Below are 17,946 nucleotides of genomic sequence, written 5' to 3' on the forward strand. Positions count from 1 at the left end.
GCCTTTCCTTTGTGCAGTCTTGCTTGTCTCCTTTTTTTGTGGCTAGAATAGGCAAAGGAACCAAAATCAATCTGGAAGGTTTCCACTTCCTTTTATGTATTGTTGCATCTCTGTATCCCTTCAGAAAGAAGTATAAAGTGTTGCTGCCGAGTTCTTTTAATTCTTTATGTTTTGGCCACCATGTCTGCTAAATGGTTATTTTCTGTGTGGACAAAACAGCACACAAAGTATGAAAATACAGATGAATATAAAGATAAAGTAACAGTTTTATATTGCATCTTCTCAGTATTGAACACTTCCTCTCTAGTGATTTCAGAGTCCCATTAAAGTTAATGAGAGTTGAGACCTCTGAGCATCTTGCAAGTTCAGGCCATTTCAATGCACAACAGAAAGGAAATGCAAATATTAAAATACTCCTAGCAACCTCACCAGTGTTTTGTAGAGAACTCAATTTATCCTTGGATAAATCTATGTGCATGCCATCCAAGTCACTTGGACTAATGGGTCTGTATATGAAAAGTAGAAATTAGCCCTTGTGTAAGATTACATTTAGCAGTTTAACAAGGCATCAGCCGTAATTTGCTCTTTATGTGATCAATTAAAATTAATATGTGAATCTTATCTTTTGTATTTCTCAACACTGTAAATATTACAGTGTTAACAGCAAGTGGTACATTATTGAAAACTCTTTTTTTTGCCATACTTCTATGATTATTTTTTTTTTACCAGACTCTGCAGTACTGTGGTCTTTTATTATGAGGAAAAAAAAAAAATTAGAAACCCCACCTGCAACACACGGATAAAATTTATTCAAACTACTTAATCATCAAAAAAGAATATTTATGTCTAAGTAAATTGAAAAGTTTGTTTATATTGTTAAAATATTTTTCATTCAGTAGTGTTTCTTATTGATGTCTATTAATTATCCTGAAAACATCCCTTTAGTAGGGGCTAATTATCTATGCATAAAATGTTGTCTGCATTTGAGCTGGAAGGATTCTGAAGCCACATTTCAGTCATTAAAGGGGAAAAAAAAAATGCATCTCAGAACTAATGTTAATACAGACAGAGATTTGCATGGTCTTCTGTAAACAAAAAAGTCACTTTTTGAAGAAACCTAACTTGGAAAATTACTTAAAAAAAAAAAATGTTAAAATAACAGTACAATGAGAATCTCAGTGCAACCTTAATTGTAGCTTGTTATGAGTACCAGTTAGTCTTACACCTCATTCAAAATATTACAAGCTTAAATTAACATTTTATTGTTATTATTACTTTAAATATATTAATACAGGAAGCACTTTTAAACTTTAATACACAGTATTCATATATTACATTTTAATTTGCATTATTCATTAGGATAGCATATCGAATAATCAAAAGCATTTCCTAAGCATTTTGCTAGTGTTATCACTATAAAACTTGAGGAAATCTTGTTTGTTAAAAGAATCTTTGTGGTTTTTATAAAAAAAAGATTTGAGCAAGACATTTAAACTAATGAATCAAAATCAGATATGTGGTCATTATTGGCTGATTATTACTCCATCTGCTCTGTGCTAACGTGAAAATCAATTACTGTGTCTCTTTCCCACTGACAGCGTATGTTGATCGGGCTGGCAAGGGATCTTCGAGGGATTGCCTTTGCACTAAACACAAAGACCAGCTACACCATGCTGTTTGACTGGATGTATCCTTATTACACTATGACAATACCAGCTCTGTGCACAGAGGGATACCAGGCCCCTTGCATTAGTTTAATAGTATGGCACAGTGGGGAAGAGGAAACAAAGCTAAATGAACTAATGTGTAATCAGCTAAAATTACAGCACAATGGCAACCATGCAGTTAACTGGGAAGGACCACAGAGAGGTCACTTTTTTCTTGTGTCACACTACTAATCTAGAAAACATATCCAAGTGCTTTTCTTCCCTTCATAAATCCCTAATGTTTTCATTAAAAAAAGCTGTGTCTTTTAACTCCAAACACAGTGTACCTACATTTGGTTTAACATCAGAAGTGCTTAAAAAATACTATACAAGTGCTATCTGGGGAGATTTCTCTCTCTGGTATGAATCATGTCTTTAATTTAGTCAGTTACTTTCTATTTATGTCAACTCTATTAATATCTCAACACCTGCAGTCTTCTTGATCCAGAAGAAAATGGACATCTGAAAACAAAATCAAAATCTCTAGATTGTAGTTTTCTTCAATAAGTAACGATAATGGAACTCTATTTGCTTTAAATATCATATGCATTTTTATGCCAACAAATACAATAATGCTCATGGGTATTTTCTTAATACTATACAGAAATGTTTTGTATTTTTATAAATACAGTAGCTGTAATGCTCTCTTCAGGCACACAGTCATATTAGTAACAAACTGCTGAAATACATAGTGAAGTAACTATGAAAATATTTGGTTTATAATTTAGAGCTCACAAAGCTATGGAAGTTAATTATGTATTTGTTTATTTTATGGACAGAAAAAATAACATTCAAGTACAATTACATGCTTTACTAGAAATCAAGCTTTTAAAAATATTTCTGGTTTAAGTAAATAATGAAACCCTACTCTTCACTAATCATCTTCCTGGTTAAGAAAGAGGAATGCGTCAATACAGAATTGCAGCTAGGAAATTAGCCTTTAAGGACTGAAAGGCTGTACAGCAGAGCCTGGTATGATCTGATAGATGTCCTTGTGTGGTAGGTAGTAGGATCCTGATGACCATTCAGATAAGCCCTATTTAAGACCTTCGCAAGCCTGCAGTGATTCTGTCTATGTGCATGCTCAGCTTGAAGAAAGTAAGTCCAAAACATAAAGCAGTGTAATCTTTGTTTCTCTTAAAATCAGTGGAAAGCATCCCTTAATTTCAGTTTTAGAGGACTGGAGGAAAAAAAAAACAAACAACAACAAACAAAAAACTACTGAAGCCAGACTGTGAATTAGCATCTCATTTTCTAGTGGGCACCATTGGGTACATTTAACTTCATTAGTACTGTTTGCGCTTGGTTACCCTAAAACTTAATAATAAAATTGGGAAGATGTGTAAAAGCAGATCAGTGCTGCTTCCGTTTCAAATTCTTTTTACTTTGTCTTTCCTAGTACAGCATGAGTATCATGCTCTTCTCCTGTACAGAACTGCAAATCTCCAGTTGTAGGAGGAGGGATAACAGAGACTTGCCTCCTCTGCATTTGAAAGAAATGGATTCATCCATGGAGGTGTTTTTTTATATAAGGATCCAGGATGTGTAATCCTCAGGACCCTTTCCTGATTTTTTTTTTAATTAATTTATTCCTTCAAGTTTATGAATTAAGTTTATTTCAAATAAATAAAAACAGCCTCCAACTTTTGGATTTCATTATTCTGTATTAACAATAAAAATAGATTGAAATGTAGCTTTGTGTGGAATTCAGAGCTCAAGCCTTCTCAGTTTCTTTTCCCTTGCACAGGTTCAAAATTTTTTTCCTCATCACCTTTGGCTGTAAAGGATAAGTGCATGCTTCTGTTCAGTGGATTTCACCTCATTTGGCCAGCTTCATCCAGGTATTGATCCAAAGCATTATAGCAGAATAAGCTGCTATTATCACAACTCTTATTTACTGTATATAAAGACAGAAAGGTAAATGGGAGGAAGAAGAAGAGTCAGATGCCAATTTTATCATATAAAGTTTAAATATCCTTTGATTAGCATATTTCTTTTGTAGTTTCAAATATATCATCAGAAAATGGTTTTAATAGCAAACAAAAGCTGTTTTTCAAACATTTTATTCTGTTATCTTTGAAGCCCTGGTATTTCAATATTGAAAATGCTAAATACAGAATGTTAGCCAAAATAAATCTAATTTACTTGCATTTGTTCAATAAACAAACAATACAAAGAGGCAAGGGATAAAAGGCTAAGCTTTTAATATACCATGAGATGACGTTTATTCTGTATTGAAGACTATCAGAAATAGTCACTCATAAATCGTTGTCAGAAGAATGTATTGTTAAACTTTTCAAGTGATCGCAGGAAATATTTTGGGTCTAAGCCCTCTCCATAACAAAACAAATTACACTCTGTAATCTCTCACCTGAGAGATTCTTTTCTTTTTTCTGATCGCAGTGTTTAGGATTTAAGTTTTGTCCAGTAGATGGCAAAAATGAGCAGAAATAATTTCTTTTAAGTCCTTTTGGTCCGGGGAGGGGAGGGCGGGAGGCACGGGGGACACCGTTGCATCTTGTATTTTACCATTATGATTGAGTTATTAGGATCATGGTTTAGAGGTGAATCGTCAGGTACGCTGAAGCTGCACTAGATTGCCAAATAGGGCTGTTTTGTAGCAGGCTTGCTTATACTAATTGAGTTTCTCTAGCAAATCAGGCTCCTTGGAAAAAGGCCAAAGGCTTTTCATAATTGTATTGACAAGAAAATGAATATGATAAATGGTGTTCATTCAGCTGAGACAAGATTTATAGTTTTCCTCTGGCAAGGGATGAAGAGAAAATACTTATAATAATAGTAAAATTTGTTTTAAAGTTGTATTGGGTGATCTCTCAAAAGACTTCATTAAAATATTTCCAAATATTTTAGGCAGCTTCAGGTGTTAAGTATAGCATCTTCTCAAAGTATCCGGTAATGAAAGATGATGAAAAACATCACACAAACAAACAAACAAAACAAAACAAAAAACCCAAAACCCTGGATATGAAAGTCATTTATTCTTCCTGAAATATTGATATGTCAAGCTGTCAATGATGATTCCAGTACCACAGCTTTGGAAAGTTCATTTGCCTTTTGTATTCATAATATGTGGTCTCTGTAATTTGTAGGTCAGTCCTGAACATGCAGGTGTGGCCTGAAAAAACCTGTATACCAATTTGAGTAGAATCAAAACCTGTTTTTCTTAACGGTGATGATTCTTCTTACATACTGCATTCTGCTATTTACTTCAAGACTGCCTGGATAAAATGTTGAATGTTTAATCTGTTTTCTTCCATATTAATATCAGACTGTAGTCTGAGGTCCTTGGTCTCGCAGTTAGATACGTCCATGGAGGTTCAATTGTGAGTTCAGGATAATATCCACTTTTTTGTTACTTTCATTTAGTGTTTCTTGCAGTTAGGTGGTAACCCATAGGCAATTTTTCCTGTGTTCCTCCCAGTTGATTCTCAGTATTTAATGACTTCTGTTGTCTGTAAAAGAAAAAGGTTGCAATAAGAAAATGTGTTGCAAGAGTTAAGTTATTAGGTTGACTCAGAGTTGCAGTCAGCTAGATAGCACATGATGTATATGTGTGAGTGCATGAAATTGCCTATATAAAAATATCTATGGGTATAGATACATAGACACTAAGTTTATGGAGAAGTGATCTGCCATTGAGATGTTTTATCTAGTAGTCATTTAAAAGTTCCAGTTGACCTAGATACTCGGATATCTGATCGTATGCTGCTTCAGATGTGGATCACTAGGACAAGCAAAACAATGTTTTCACCAAACTACCATTGTTACATATTTATCCACATTCGTATCATATTTCTTAACAAAATAAAGCCACGTGCAGCAATAAAATGGCTTGTTCAAAATGATTCTGTTTTTGAAGAACTAGATTTTTAAGTTTATATGTTTTAAGGCTTCAGGATTAGGTACAAACTTCAAAGAGCCAAACAAACAGCTGTAGAGATTGAAGTTTCCTAATCACAAGAGAAGAGGAGAATGCATTTGCTCATGAAACAGGGCTACTTGATCGGTAATCAGTTTGTAATAGCTGTTATTGCCAGTTGCATTGATTCAAACCTCAGTATCATTTTTTGCAGTCTGAATTCCTTTGAGCTTGAACTGACTGGTCAGGTTAAGTTCATAACTTAGCCAGATTCCTTGAAGCTTGTGGTTAAAAACACTTAAAAATAATATTCTCTTTAAAACCAATTTATTCTACTTTATTGGATTTATAAAAGGAATAATAAATTGCTGAAGCCTTTCTGTTCACCCTAGCTTTTATAAAATTTGACTGTAGTTTCCAGTCTTTCCTTGTCAATGAATATGGACTCAAGTTTTTGAATTAAGATAGCGAATCATATTGGATGTATTAGCAGCCTTTGATACTGCTGACTTACATTTTGATGGTAGGGTTTAGCTGTCAAGATACTCTGTTCACCATGAAATCTGAAAAGGCAATTGCTTTCTTTCCCATGAAATTCCACAGTGGGGCTTTGCAGCATTGCACCATCTCCCTTTTGTGTACATGGGGCTACTAGGAAGGCTAAGGAAGAGGCATGACTTAGGAGAATTAATAGCACAGCTTAGTTCTGCACCTTACGTGACATCTGCTGCATCTTGAGAATATTGAGCATCCTCTATTGAGAGTGAGCTGGATTGGAAGTCCACCTCAGAAAAAATGGAACTGGCATTAGTGAATTTTTCAAGGTATGAGATGGCATGGATCATCTATGGCCTTTGAGGATATTCTAGGTAAGTGGGATTTGAATTTAAATCCCGGTTTATTACTGGATAACTCTCCATGGTACGTTTAACTCTAGTTTGTTTGATTCAAACATGTAAAGAACCCCACAAAGGAGCGAGAAGCAAGGTCTAAAAGTATATTTCACGTCAGCCTCTTCCGCTATATATAGTTTATGCCTGCAGTGCCTCAAGCAGCTGGCAGCAAAAATGCACAAATCTTTAGATGCCTGAGACAGACAGCAGTAGCCAGAATGCCTTCCATCTGTCTGCACCGCGCTGTCATTCATCAGTAGTGCCATGTCTGACGGCTTTAGCCTCCACCAGAAGAGCTATATCGAACTGAGACATGACTGTGTCTACATGTCCTAGAAGCGTGTAAACCTTTATGTATTTCAGACTTTTATTTCACAATCCCATGTTGAGTGCTTGGCCTGTGTTCTGCTTTGTAAGATTCACAATAGTTCCCTTTATTGTCTGAATAGGCAATAGCATTTTCCTAAGAATAGTCACTATTTCTCATGTGGTTGAATAAAACAGAATTATATGACATGAAACAAAGTTAAAAATGAAAAATAACTTTATTAGTAAACAAAACCGTTGACTAGATTAGCTAGATCATGTTTTAATAGCAAATTGTATAGTTAAAATCTCTTGGTTCAATATAAAAAAACCTGTTTCATTCTTTGCCAATCAAGCTGTGCTACCTTATTTCCATTTACCAGTCTGCATTCTTATCCAAATAAACTCTTTTTTCAGTATTTTGAGAAAACTGGGGGTCAGCTTTCTATCAAATCTTTGCATGAAATATTTTGATACAGTCAGTAACTCATAAGATTTTTTTTTTTTCTAAGTTACATTGCAGAGTCTACTAAACTTATATTTTTCTGTATTGCATTCTTTGAAATCCTGCTTTAAAGGAACAGATATCTCTTGGGGGCTGATGAGCAAACAGCTTTCCTGAAAGAGTTCTCTAGAAATCTAACTTTGCTGGTCTTCCCCACACAGTTTGGCTGAATTCTCTTCTTGAATGCTCTGGAAACAACTTCATACAGTCAAATTGTTCCCAACCATTTATATAGCAAATACAATATATATGAGGTGGCACTGAAATTTGGGGCCCAGGATTTGCTAATATGTAAATCTGTGGTTTTTTTAAATTAAATTGCCATTTGTGACTTAGGCCATTCATTAAAAATCCAAGCTCATTTTATATATGTACTTACAGGTTAGCTTCACATGTACAAACTGCTTTCCTTTTCCTTCATTACAGCTCTAGTATATTAACTATTTCCTACTTAACCATTAATATTTCCAAAGGATTTAGTCTTCCAAGCAGAGACTTGCTCAAATTTACAGGTTCTGGCAGTGCCTCTGTCAGAATGAGCTGCCAAGGTCTCTATCTGGCCCACCCCCCTACTGGTGTAGTACAGTTTTAGAGGAAGTTGTTTTGCAAGATGTTCATTTTATCAGTATACTCCTTAACTCCATTTGGTGAAGATACCCTGCATACATTTCTGTTCTGCAAAGAGCTATTGAACTGTGGTACCGTGAACCTGCGTGTACAACCCCTATCTTGAAGCTGATGGCAGAATTCATGCAAAACAGGTAAGAAGCACGTGAAAATTAGGTAAGTCATGAATACTGCAATGGTATGCGTTCTCTGTTCCATCTTCCTGTATTTTGCTTGTCCTCATGATATCTGGCTTTAAGACTGCTACTTTTGTGTTATGGAGCAAAATTCGCAAGCAGAACTCAGCTTTCAGTGTCATTGTATTGTTTTACCAAAATGGTAGGTGTTAGAAAATCAGCTGGTAAGGGTTAATTACAGGAATATATATGAGAAACTACTGTGATTTTCTATTCAATGTTAGGGGAAGTGTATGCTTTAACCAGGGATAAATACTGACTCTGTAATTAAATATCGGAAAATTGTCTGCTGTCAAGATTTGCTGCAGGCTGAATTTTTGCCTTAAGCCAAGCAGCATACATATGTGTCTGTAAAACCACAACTCCCTTTACAGTTTCTTTTGTGACTCAACTCTTCCAGCCAAAATAGGAGAGAATGGTATCTAATCCAGCAATATTTATAATCAACATGTAGGTAACTTCTCCCATCTAAAATCTTCTCTGCGGGCTAGCCAAAGAAGCCTTAGAATGATTCTGGGAGGTGATTTCAATACTTGACATTGCAGTAGTTAGAATAAAATTCCTGGTTTACCACAAGTAACAGAACAATTTATTTGGGGAAATTATCATTACACTTGGAAATATTTAGTGTATTGCCCAAAGGAAAAAAAGATTTTTAAATGAAGAATTGATAGTGAAAGTCTCTGTGCTGGGTATCTTCATGACCAAGTAATTAGAGTTTTCAGCAAAGAAGTATGTGTTCTCATCATTTCTCATTTTGCCTTGCAAATCAAACTTACAAGGAAAAAAAGTTGAAATTTGAAAAAAATACTTTGTTTAACCTAGTGACAGGAAAACGGTGCCTTAAAGTTCAGACCTGGCTCCCAGTCAAACGCTAGTGTGTATGATGTGCATTTAATCCCTGAATGGCTACACGAGCCTTAAGGCAGAGTTCCCTGTTTCTTGTTTGTGGTGACTTGCTCGCTGTGACTCCCTCTTTGGTTTGTGTCGGCTAATTATGTCTTTTATTCTGGTAGTAGTATAATAAGTTGCTGGAAAAGTTTAACCTGTTTTTACTCATGATGTAATGCACAAGCAGTATACGCTAATAGTGCTGAAACTGAAAGAGAAGATTGTTAAAGCATAAACACAGAACTCTAATAACAGTAAACAAAAGCAAAGAGGAACTGGAACAATAAATCTTATGCAAAAGACAGCTCTTCAAGCTACTTTCCATATTCATGTTATTCTTCTACCTATTGCTATTCAGAAAACCTGCCTTGTTCCCTTTAGAAAACATCATCTGGGATGGTGTTTTTTCACGAGTTGTGTACTGCATTAGCTTTTACAGGTTAGAATGCATTATACAATATACTTTGACATGGTTAAAATACGTTACAGAGTCTCAGATTGTGCATTATGCCATTCTGATATTGAGATGATCTGCTGGTTTTGGGTTTTTCTGTCTCTGCCAGCCATTATCATTTTGTGCATATGGAGTACACAAATGTTTTACACAAGACACATTTTATTCATTTATAAACACCCAGTTTTACTCCAGAGTTTGCAGCAAAGGACCCTCAGACAACAAAAAATTGGACTTGCAGCAAAGAAGGATACCTACTGCTGTCTCTGTGATAGGGGTGATACAAGGACTCCACGTTTGATCAAAAGTGGATCACTACCACATAGGTCAGCCAGGGGATACTCGGGTTTACATTACTCAGTGATGACTCCTTTCCCTTTCAGTCCAAATAAACAATAAGGGTAAGTTTTGCTGAGGTTAGTTAGAAGCTTAAGACCTGTATTAAAAATTAACTTTTAAGTACTTAATGGTTTTCACTTAGGCTTAAACTAGGACTTAGGCTTCTTTATCACAAAGACAGATTGGAAAGATGCAACAGGGGCTTTGGCACGGACTGTTGGGTTTCCAGATTGGGAGCAAAGTGGTTCTTGTTGGCTTTGGTAATACATGTGCATCAGGGAGGATAACATGGTGCAATCTTCTTCAGGTCTGAATATTCATAAAAAGCATGTGTTACAATTTACACTCGGAGAACTGGCTTGTGATTGCCACAGATTGTATGTAGCAGAATAACCAGTGGGCATTAGTTTATTTTTAAAAGCTATCCAGGTGCAGGAGGAGGGTAAAAGTTAGCCTAACTGCTTGGATTACGGAACCTTTGTAGCATTCTTCTGAACTGAGTGTGGGCGGAAGATGTTCACCCGTCACTGAAACCTGTGTGTGTATTGTCTGGTCATGTTTTCTGGTTAAATTGTTTTGTCTTTTGTCATAGGTTTGTTTCTTTGGCAACATATGGAGATAACTAGAGTGCATATCATTGGACTGAAAGCTAGAATTAGTTTGTCAAATAATTGTGCTTTGTAATCAGCAAATGTTTTTTCTGTTTTAGGAATGAATCCATTGCAGTTTTCTGCTTCGATGACCATCTGAATATTTTTGCTGTTATTTTTTAGATCGCAACGTTTAAATTTTGATGTATCATCTCCAAATGGAATTCTTCTCTTCAGAGAAGCTAGTAAAATGATTTGTACGTATGGTAGGTATTCATTAATGTTTCCTCTGCAATATAATTCTTTGCCTGTCTTGTGATATAAAAATCCTGTTCATATTGCTGAGCACTGATGGATTTGTGGCATACGTAGCAGGACTGTAATATGCTACAGCCAAGTATCATCCCTTTGTAAAGTGCAGAGCTTACGTGGCAGACCTTTGGAGCTCATTTACTTTCATAGATCAGGGTTCATTCATGTAGCGTTGTTGCTTGTATCGCTTTTTTAACTTGAATGCCTGTCTTCCAGCAACTGTAAATGTATTTCAGCGAAGATACAAGTACTCATGAGGTGTTTGATCTAGGCTACTGATTGATAGGTGTGGGTTGATTTTATGTATTCAAATTATATTCCAGCAGTTCCAAAACATAATAGGACCATAACAGCTTTACCCTAGAGCACTGTTAAAAGTATTTATAATAAGTTGCTCCATTTTACTACTCCCACTCATGCATGCAATGCAACGCAACAGGTCTTTGACACCAGCAGTATGTATGACACTCCAACTAACTTTGTAGCTTACAATTTTGCTTTCTAAATATTTTGAAAGGAAATTACCAAGTTTTTGTAGAGCAACCTTGTTTGTAGTTTGTGTAAACAGGAAGAGCGATAAATGTCCTGTTTCTTTTAAAGAAAGAAAATGGGTGCATCAGATTTGCTTTTACTGCTTTCAAGTTGCTTTGGGGGTCTGGAAACTGTGTTACACGGCTGCCTGTGTAAAAAACTTCAACTGTAATTTTGCATTTGATCTGTAGGGCATGGAAACAGTATATGCAGAGTGTATAAAGCATTTATTTATGACAGAAAAAATCACACCCAAGTAACTCGCACTCCTTGCAAAAATCATTTTTCTGTTTCTTTTTCAAATATACCATATAGTAAGCAAGCATATTTTTTAGCTATGTTCTTAAGTAAATTTGTTAGAACTATTAAGCAAAATAAAAATAAGGTTGTCCATGTATGAAAAGATAAAAGGTAAACTTTTAGATTTTATTGCTCAATTTCTGTTAGCCCTTGTACTTAATTGCTGTAAACTTTCTTTTGATGATTTAAAAAAAAAAAAAATCAAGTGTAGTCAGGATGATGCTTCAACCCTACTTGTCTTATGGTGCCTGATCCCACTGCAGTTACATTTTCCTTTTTAATTTTTTTTTTTTTCAACCAGCCTTTACCATCCTTTCTGCACTTATGAAAAACATATTGTATTATTGGGCATCCATTTGTCTCAGTTGTTGGCATCAAGTTTCTACACCTTGCTGAGTAAACCACGCTAGTTGGTTTCAACCTGCTTCATTCCTAATGCACGCCTAAAAAACACTTTGTAAAGAAACCTTTTGCTTTCAGTTGCAGCTTTTATGGTGTGTATGTGGAGTTCATAAAATTCTCAGCCTTGAAGTATTGGTAGCTCTTGCACATAAAGACCAGACATTTTCTGGCTCCTGCTAGAATTTAATTATGCAGTGTAAAAGAAAATTTCAGGACAGTGCAGATTTAAGATTTAAAACTAAGCAGTGGAGCCATAGAGCCTGTTGAAGCCTGTGTCCAAACACCTGTTGCCCAGTTTGTTAAATTATGTGAAAGATACTTAGGGATCTGTGGCATGTATCTGGAGATGTGTGCCATAGAAAGAAGCGAAATGACAGTAAGAGCTTTCTCTCATGCTTCTCCTTCGTGTCTTTCATAATTGTTTTCCTATGGAAGGATGACATTTTACTCAACACAGGTTTAAGAGGAGAACTATTCTTAACATCCTCCAAAGGAAACATTTTAAATGACCTATCAACTGAAAGTGGAGGAAAGACGTAGATGTGGGAAAGCCTCCACTCAATGTACCTATGTGGTTTTTTTTAATTTTGCTTTTAAAACACATTCATATTATCATCAGTGTCTGAAAGGGTCCCATCAGTGATCTTTCCACTACTTAGGTGTGACATTTAGAGGAATTGTTTAGGTTTTCTTTCCTGTGAGTGGTTGGTAATATTTATTCTGGGACTGGACTCACTGCAAACTCAACATGAAAGACCTCCCAGTGCAGTCAGCTGAACTGGCCCCTTAGAGCAGAGATTTCAAATATTCCAGCTGGCTCTGCACTGGCACAGATGGGCAGCACTGGCCTGGCCATCACCGTGGCTCAGCTGTGGGCACTGTAATAAACATCCTAGATTGGTGCTATTTCAAACTGCTACAGCTATTTCTGAAGCGGTCACTGGCTTACACTCTGGGAAGGTTTTACTGCCCACTATAAGTATTTCAAGATACTGCAATTAATCAGCTTTGAATAATTGCTGTTAACATTTTTAGCTTTATTGGCAGTTACTAGTTTATGAGATTTACATTCCAGTGTACAAAGATATAACTCTTCTGGAAATGTGTTATAAGAATTCATTACTTTAGTTATGTATGATCTTTTGAACCTACAAATTCCTATAAAAATACTGATATTAAGGGATTTTGCATTAATTTCAAATGCCTTCCTGAAAATCTTAATAATTGTGCTTTTAAGGAAAACTTTAATCCATAGTACTCTATGACTTTTTTTTAAGTGTATTTGTCTTTTAAGCATATGTAATCTTGGCAGACATCTGGGGAAAAATAAACAAATAAACCAAGTGATGATCATAAAATTCACTGTGGTGTTCTTGAGCAATGTTTTCAGCCCCACATTCTGAAAAACTGTGTGATTCAGTTAAAAGAATGAATACGTACATGCCTTCTAATCCTTGGGTTCAGTTTTCACATTTTCTGCTGTACCATTACGGAAAGTAACTTAAAATTCTGAAAATAGCTGAGATTCTCACATTCAGCATGATTTTATGGCTGAAGCATTAGAGAAAAAAAGAGAAGACACGCAGTAAATGTCAAGAGATGACAACAGACAGTATATGCTCATTTATCTTACCAAGTCAGCCAACTCTCTTGTATATGCCTGCAGTTTATAGTAAGCTCCTCAAAGTTGATCAAAAAGACACTTGAAACTCGAGATAGATTTGATTGAAATCTATATGATAATAATTGCCTTTTTAAACTGAGAGAAACACAAAGTGATGACATGAGACGCGGGGGGCGGGGAGCGGGAATAGAAGCAAACGTCTCTTTCTTTCATCACACTGTCCTTGTGGGAAGATCCTTCCTTTCAGTCTTAGTTTCAGTTAATCCGTTGACCGACTGGGTTGCCATAAACTGCCCAGCCCCCTCTCATCCCTGAGAAGTTCTTCTTTCCATCACCTGAGACCTGCTTGTCTTTGCTCCTCTTGGCAATCCCTGTTGGAACACCAGGCTTCCAACTCTGCTTGTTACCTCTCACCTCTCTTCCTTGCCATGCCCTTGACAGTAAGAGTTTCCTTCCCATAGCTCAGCAGCTCTCCAGGGAAAGACTTGGTCCCTCTCCTGCAGACAGCGTAGCCTAGGCTGGTTGCTTCTCTTTCTTAGAAGAACATACTATACAAACAATAAATGAAAATACGGCTTAATTGTATTGTACTTCTATTGGTAAGTGAAATTTAAATTTGTTTTAGAACAGGGTTTTTCTTTCTTCTCTCACATGTAACGATATACAGAAAATGCTAGTAGAAGTATTATTTTCAGAAATTTCACCTGCACGAAATTAAACACGAAAATTTCCAGTTGTGACTTAGGTCCGCTGGGAGTCTTCTTGCTATAAAAATGTGATCTGAAATACGTCTCTGTCCTGTCAACACTTAGACAAGGAATTAGTAACTGAAGGGAGGTGGCATCAGGTGAATCTTTTCACCAATATCAGAGCACAGTGCACTGGTGATTATTGACGTAACGTTGCCTTTTTTCCTATGTCTGGACTACACTGATCAAGGCAGTTTTGGATAACACACAGATGCTTTGCAAGTATGGCCTTCAGGTGATGAAAATAATCTAGAATTTATATGTGGACATGTTTTGTGTAAACCCTGTACTGTTGTTTAGATGGGAATAACTTTGAAACAAACATTTGGTAACCTAGCATGTCGCTTTCTTTCCATCTTCAATTTTACCAAAGTTTGTGATGTCCATTTATGTCTGAATGGTACCTCCATTTACTATCTAAATGTACTGTAAGATCTGTGCTTGGGCTAAAAAGAAAAGGGGGAAGAAAAGGGTGGAACTGTGTTTCTGGGGTGTGAATGTATGTGAATGCTTGTGAGTCTGGATGCCGAAATCTCTTTTCTAGGCTAAAGCATATACTCTTTTCCTTTCTAGACTGGCATATAGAGATTTCATATGTTTGACTGCAAAGCAGAAAAAATCCAAAATGCCTATTTTTAAGATGCGCTAAGCATCTTCAGTTGTCAGTGAATAAAATTTGAGTTCTTTGTAGTTTTGAAAATAAGTACCTCAGCAAAGTGTTTAATTCTGCTTAACAGATCCAGCTTTGCGATTAGGGTAGTACTAGTGCGTCCTCTCCTTCTCATTTATCACTGATACTGATACAGTGCTGAAGACAATTCTAAGATGTCTTTACAAATGCTATATATTCAAAAGACGTAAAGCCTGGCGTAGGATGCAAAAAGCACTTAGATAGTCAATTATCCTTGTTAGGACTCCGCAGCTGCTTGGCAAGGGGTGTTGTGTCTTGTCCATTATGGCTAGAGCCAGTCTGACTGAGTGATAGAGTGATTTAAAATAAACAACTGAGAGGAGAAAATTGAAACGAGTTGGAATAGTATAGTCCACCATTCTTCATCCCCAATATATTTCACTTTTAATTCTGTATGTACAAGTCTCCCTACTATGTGTTTTTGAACTCCCGGTTGTATAGGAATGATGTTTCAATGCATCTTGGGACCATCTATTTTAGTTTTGTAGTTTCTTTACATTTTAGTAAACCTCTTCCCTTTCATTATAGGAGACTGACCTAAAAATAATATTTTCAATATGCTGTTTTTATTTATCTACATTCTGTCATGATATACTTTGATGTAAGTTTTTAATTTTGCTTCAGCTTTCAGCTGTTGTAGCGGTTACTGCTCAAGGTCAGCAATGAGGTTAGCCACAGTAGCACAAAACAATTTCCTGTTCTCACAGCCCAGGTAGCATTTGGATGTGGATTAAATTTTACCACATTTTCCAGTAGCCAGACACAATTATTTCTAATGAGCTTTAAATTGCTTCCAGAACATGTATTTCAAAACTTAGTGTGGTGATCCATTCAGTGCCAGCAACTTCATAAGATAACAGTTCTTCTTCAAAATTTTGGTTAAACTGATTCTTGCTGTATAACAGGTATTTCTAATCAGCAGCTTAGCTTCAAAGTGGAGTGCTCGCTGGTCTCAGCTGCCATTGGTCTGCTCTCCTCTCTTTTGTGATAGTTGTTCCAAAATATCCTGCTCTTCATTATTGACTCCGATTTCATAATCAGTTTCTTTTGGCAAGTTTATCTTGGTGCTATGCATGCTCGTTGTGCTGATTTGAGAGGTTTTATGCATGTTTTGTTGTTGTGTAAGCTCTAAAAAATGAGTTTTTGAAGCTCGCTCTCATCTTTGATTCATGGTTTCCTTTTTGTTTTGTATATATGGCCACTTCTTTATAGTGCCCTAGCATTCTGAATGCCTGGAAAGCATACATTCAAAACCATCTTTATGGGGCAGTGGTGAATAATAAAAATAGGAAAGGGGAAAAGGCAAAAAACACTTTTTCTCTATAAACGTGATAAATTTTCACAACCTTTGTTTAATCTCACCAGAGTCTTTTTTTTTTTTTATCTTCATCTAATTCACACATGTTAAAACATGATTTAGTTGTATTATTATACATAACGCTTATTGGACTGAAATCTGGAACAAGCCCTGCTTAAATGAAACTCAGCCATAAGGAAATCATTTTTGTATTATAGCTTCTACTGTAAAAGCAATTAAGGAGGAGAACTGAAAGGGAAGCTGCCTGTCCTGACATGCTCCCACATCTAGGAGGGAGTGAGGGAATGAGCTGTGCAAAGAGCTCTGGTGCATATTGCCTGTGGGATTCTGAGGCATGGTGATGTTATCTTCGGTCAGAGCATCCCGGTTTGTTGTTTTGCTGGTTTTGTATTCCACCTCTGCATACACACACTTTTTTCTTCCAGCTCCTTTGTTTATGTACTAAGGAGTCTTTCGGTAATTAAATGCTTCAGTTGTCAGCCAAATGCAGGCCCTTATTTCCTATCTAGCAGTTTCACCCAATATCTTTAAAAATCCTTTTCTTATTCCTGTCAGAATTTTGTATCACCTCTGAGGCTCAGAGTGTTTATAATTTTTGTAAGTGACATTGCTGTCAAAGGCAGGGCAAAAAGTTGTATTAAAGGAAGTTATTGAGAATTTTGAAAGTCAGTATATTTTAAGATTGTGTCATACAATTTTTCCCACATTAAGAAGAAATTGGTGCAAGTTGGATTTTTTTTTTCATTTGATTTTTAACTCAGTAGTAACACTGAAACTTCACTGATTAGTCTTTACAGAGTTTTCATTTTGACAGGAGCTATGAATTTCAAACACAATTTTTAAATTGAGCATGTCAAAGGTCACTTTTCTGTTGATTTAATGTCTTTAAATTGTTTCTTTTAACAATAGGAGTTTATAAAATTGTATTTTGGTCCTCCACCACAGGGATTATAAATGTAAGCATATCCTCAGTAGCTGAAGAGTTGTTCTTGACCTGATTCCAAGTACCTCAGTAAATTAGTTTATGTTCAGTAGTATCCATAGTGTGTAAAAATATTCCCCTGAAGCTCCTGCTAAATGTTACAAGTAGATCATTCTTTTTTTATCTAGTCAGGCATAGCACCGTACTTCATATTTTTTTCAATAACTAATGCTAAAACACTAGTCTTTGTTCTAGCACTGCATCCCTTGAATCATAGGCTGATGGCTTGGGGCGTTGGTAACAGGCACTGCGTGGTCTTTCACCTCTGCTGCTAATTTGAAATCAGCTGTTCCCACTCTTAGGCCCTTTTAAAATGAGTCCATGAACACAGAACAGTTCTCTGTGGACTCTGTCCAGTTGCAAAAAGCAGCTTTTAATCTTGCACTAGACCCAAATTCTTCTCAGTGTTTCCGTGAGAAGGGATAGGCACCGAATTCCTCTTCTGCCATGCCTGCCCCGGGGTGAGGCGGTGTGAGGGAGCAGGGGTTGTGCCTTCCTATATATTGAATGCTTTATGTTGATCAGTGGATTTAAAGTTTTAATTATAGGGTGATTTTTTTTGTGAAGTAATAAAAATGATAGAAGATCAGCACTAGTGGATACCTCCTAGAATTTATGTTCTCAGGCGAAGGGATTCCTAGGGTTTTTCCAACTTCTTTCCTCATCCAGT

The 17,946-nt window shown here is 36.2% G+C and overlaps 1 protein-coding gene across 2 annotated transcripts in view; it reads left to right on the forward strand.

Annotated features, from left to right (window-relative positions):
- Nucleotides 1-17,946, forward strand: part of RANBP17 (RAN binding protein 17) — a 166,580-nt gene that overhangs the window by 110,585 nt on the left and 38,049 nt on the right. For both annotated transcript variants that reach the window (XM_052772235.1, XM_052772236.1), the window contains exons 20-22: nt 1,599-1,687; nt 7,944-8,051; nt 10,551-10,633. In XM_052772235.1, coding sequence (XP_052628195.1) covers nt 1,599-1,687; nt 7,944-8,051; nt 10,551-10,633 — 280 coding nt within the window. The remainder of the gene's footprint in view (nt 1-1,598; nt 1,688-7,943; nt 8,052-10,550; nt 10,634-17,946) is intronic.

Source organism: Harpia harpyja, chromosome 20 (assembly GCF_026419915.1).
Source record: "Harpia harpyja isolate bHarHar1 chromosome 20, bHarHar1 primary haplotype, whole genome shotgun sequence".
Classification (NCBI taxonomy): domain Eukaryota; kingdom Metazoa; phylum Chordata; class Aves; order Accipitriformes; family Accipitridae; genus Harpia; species Harpia harpyja.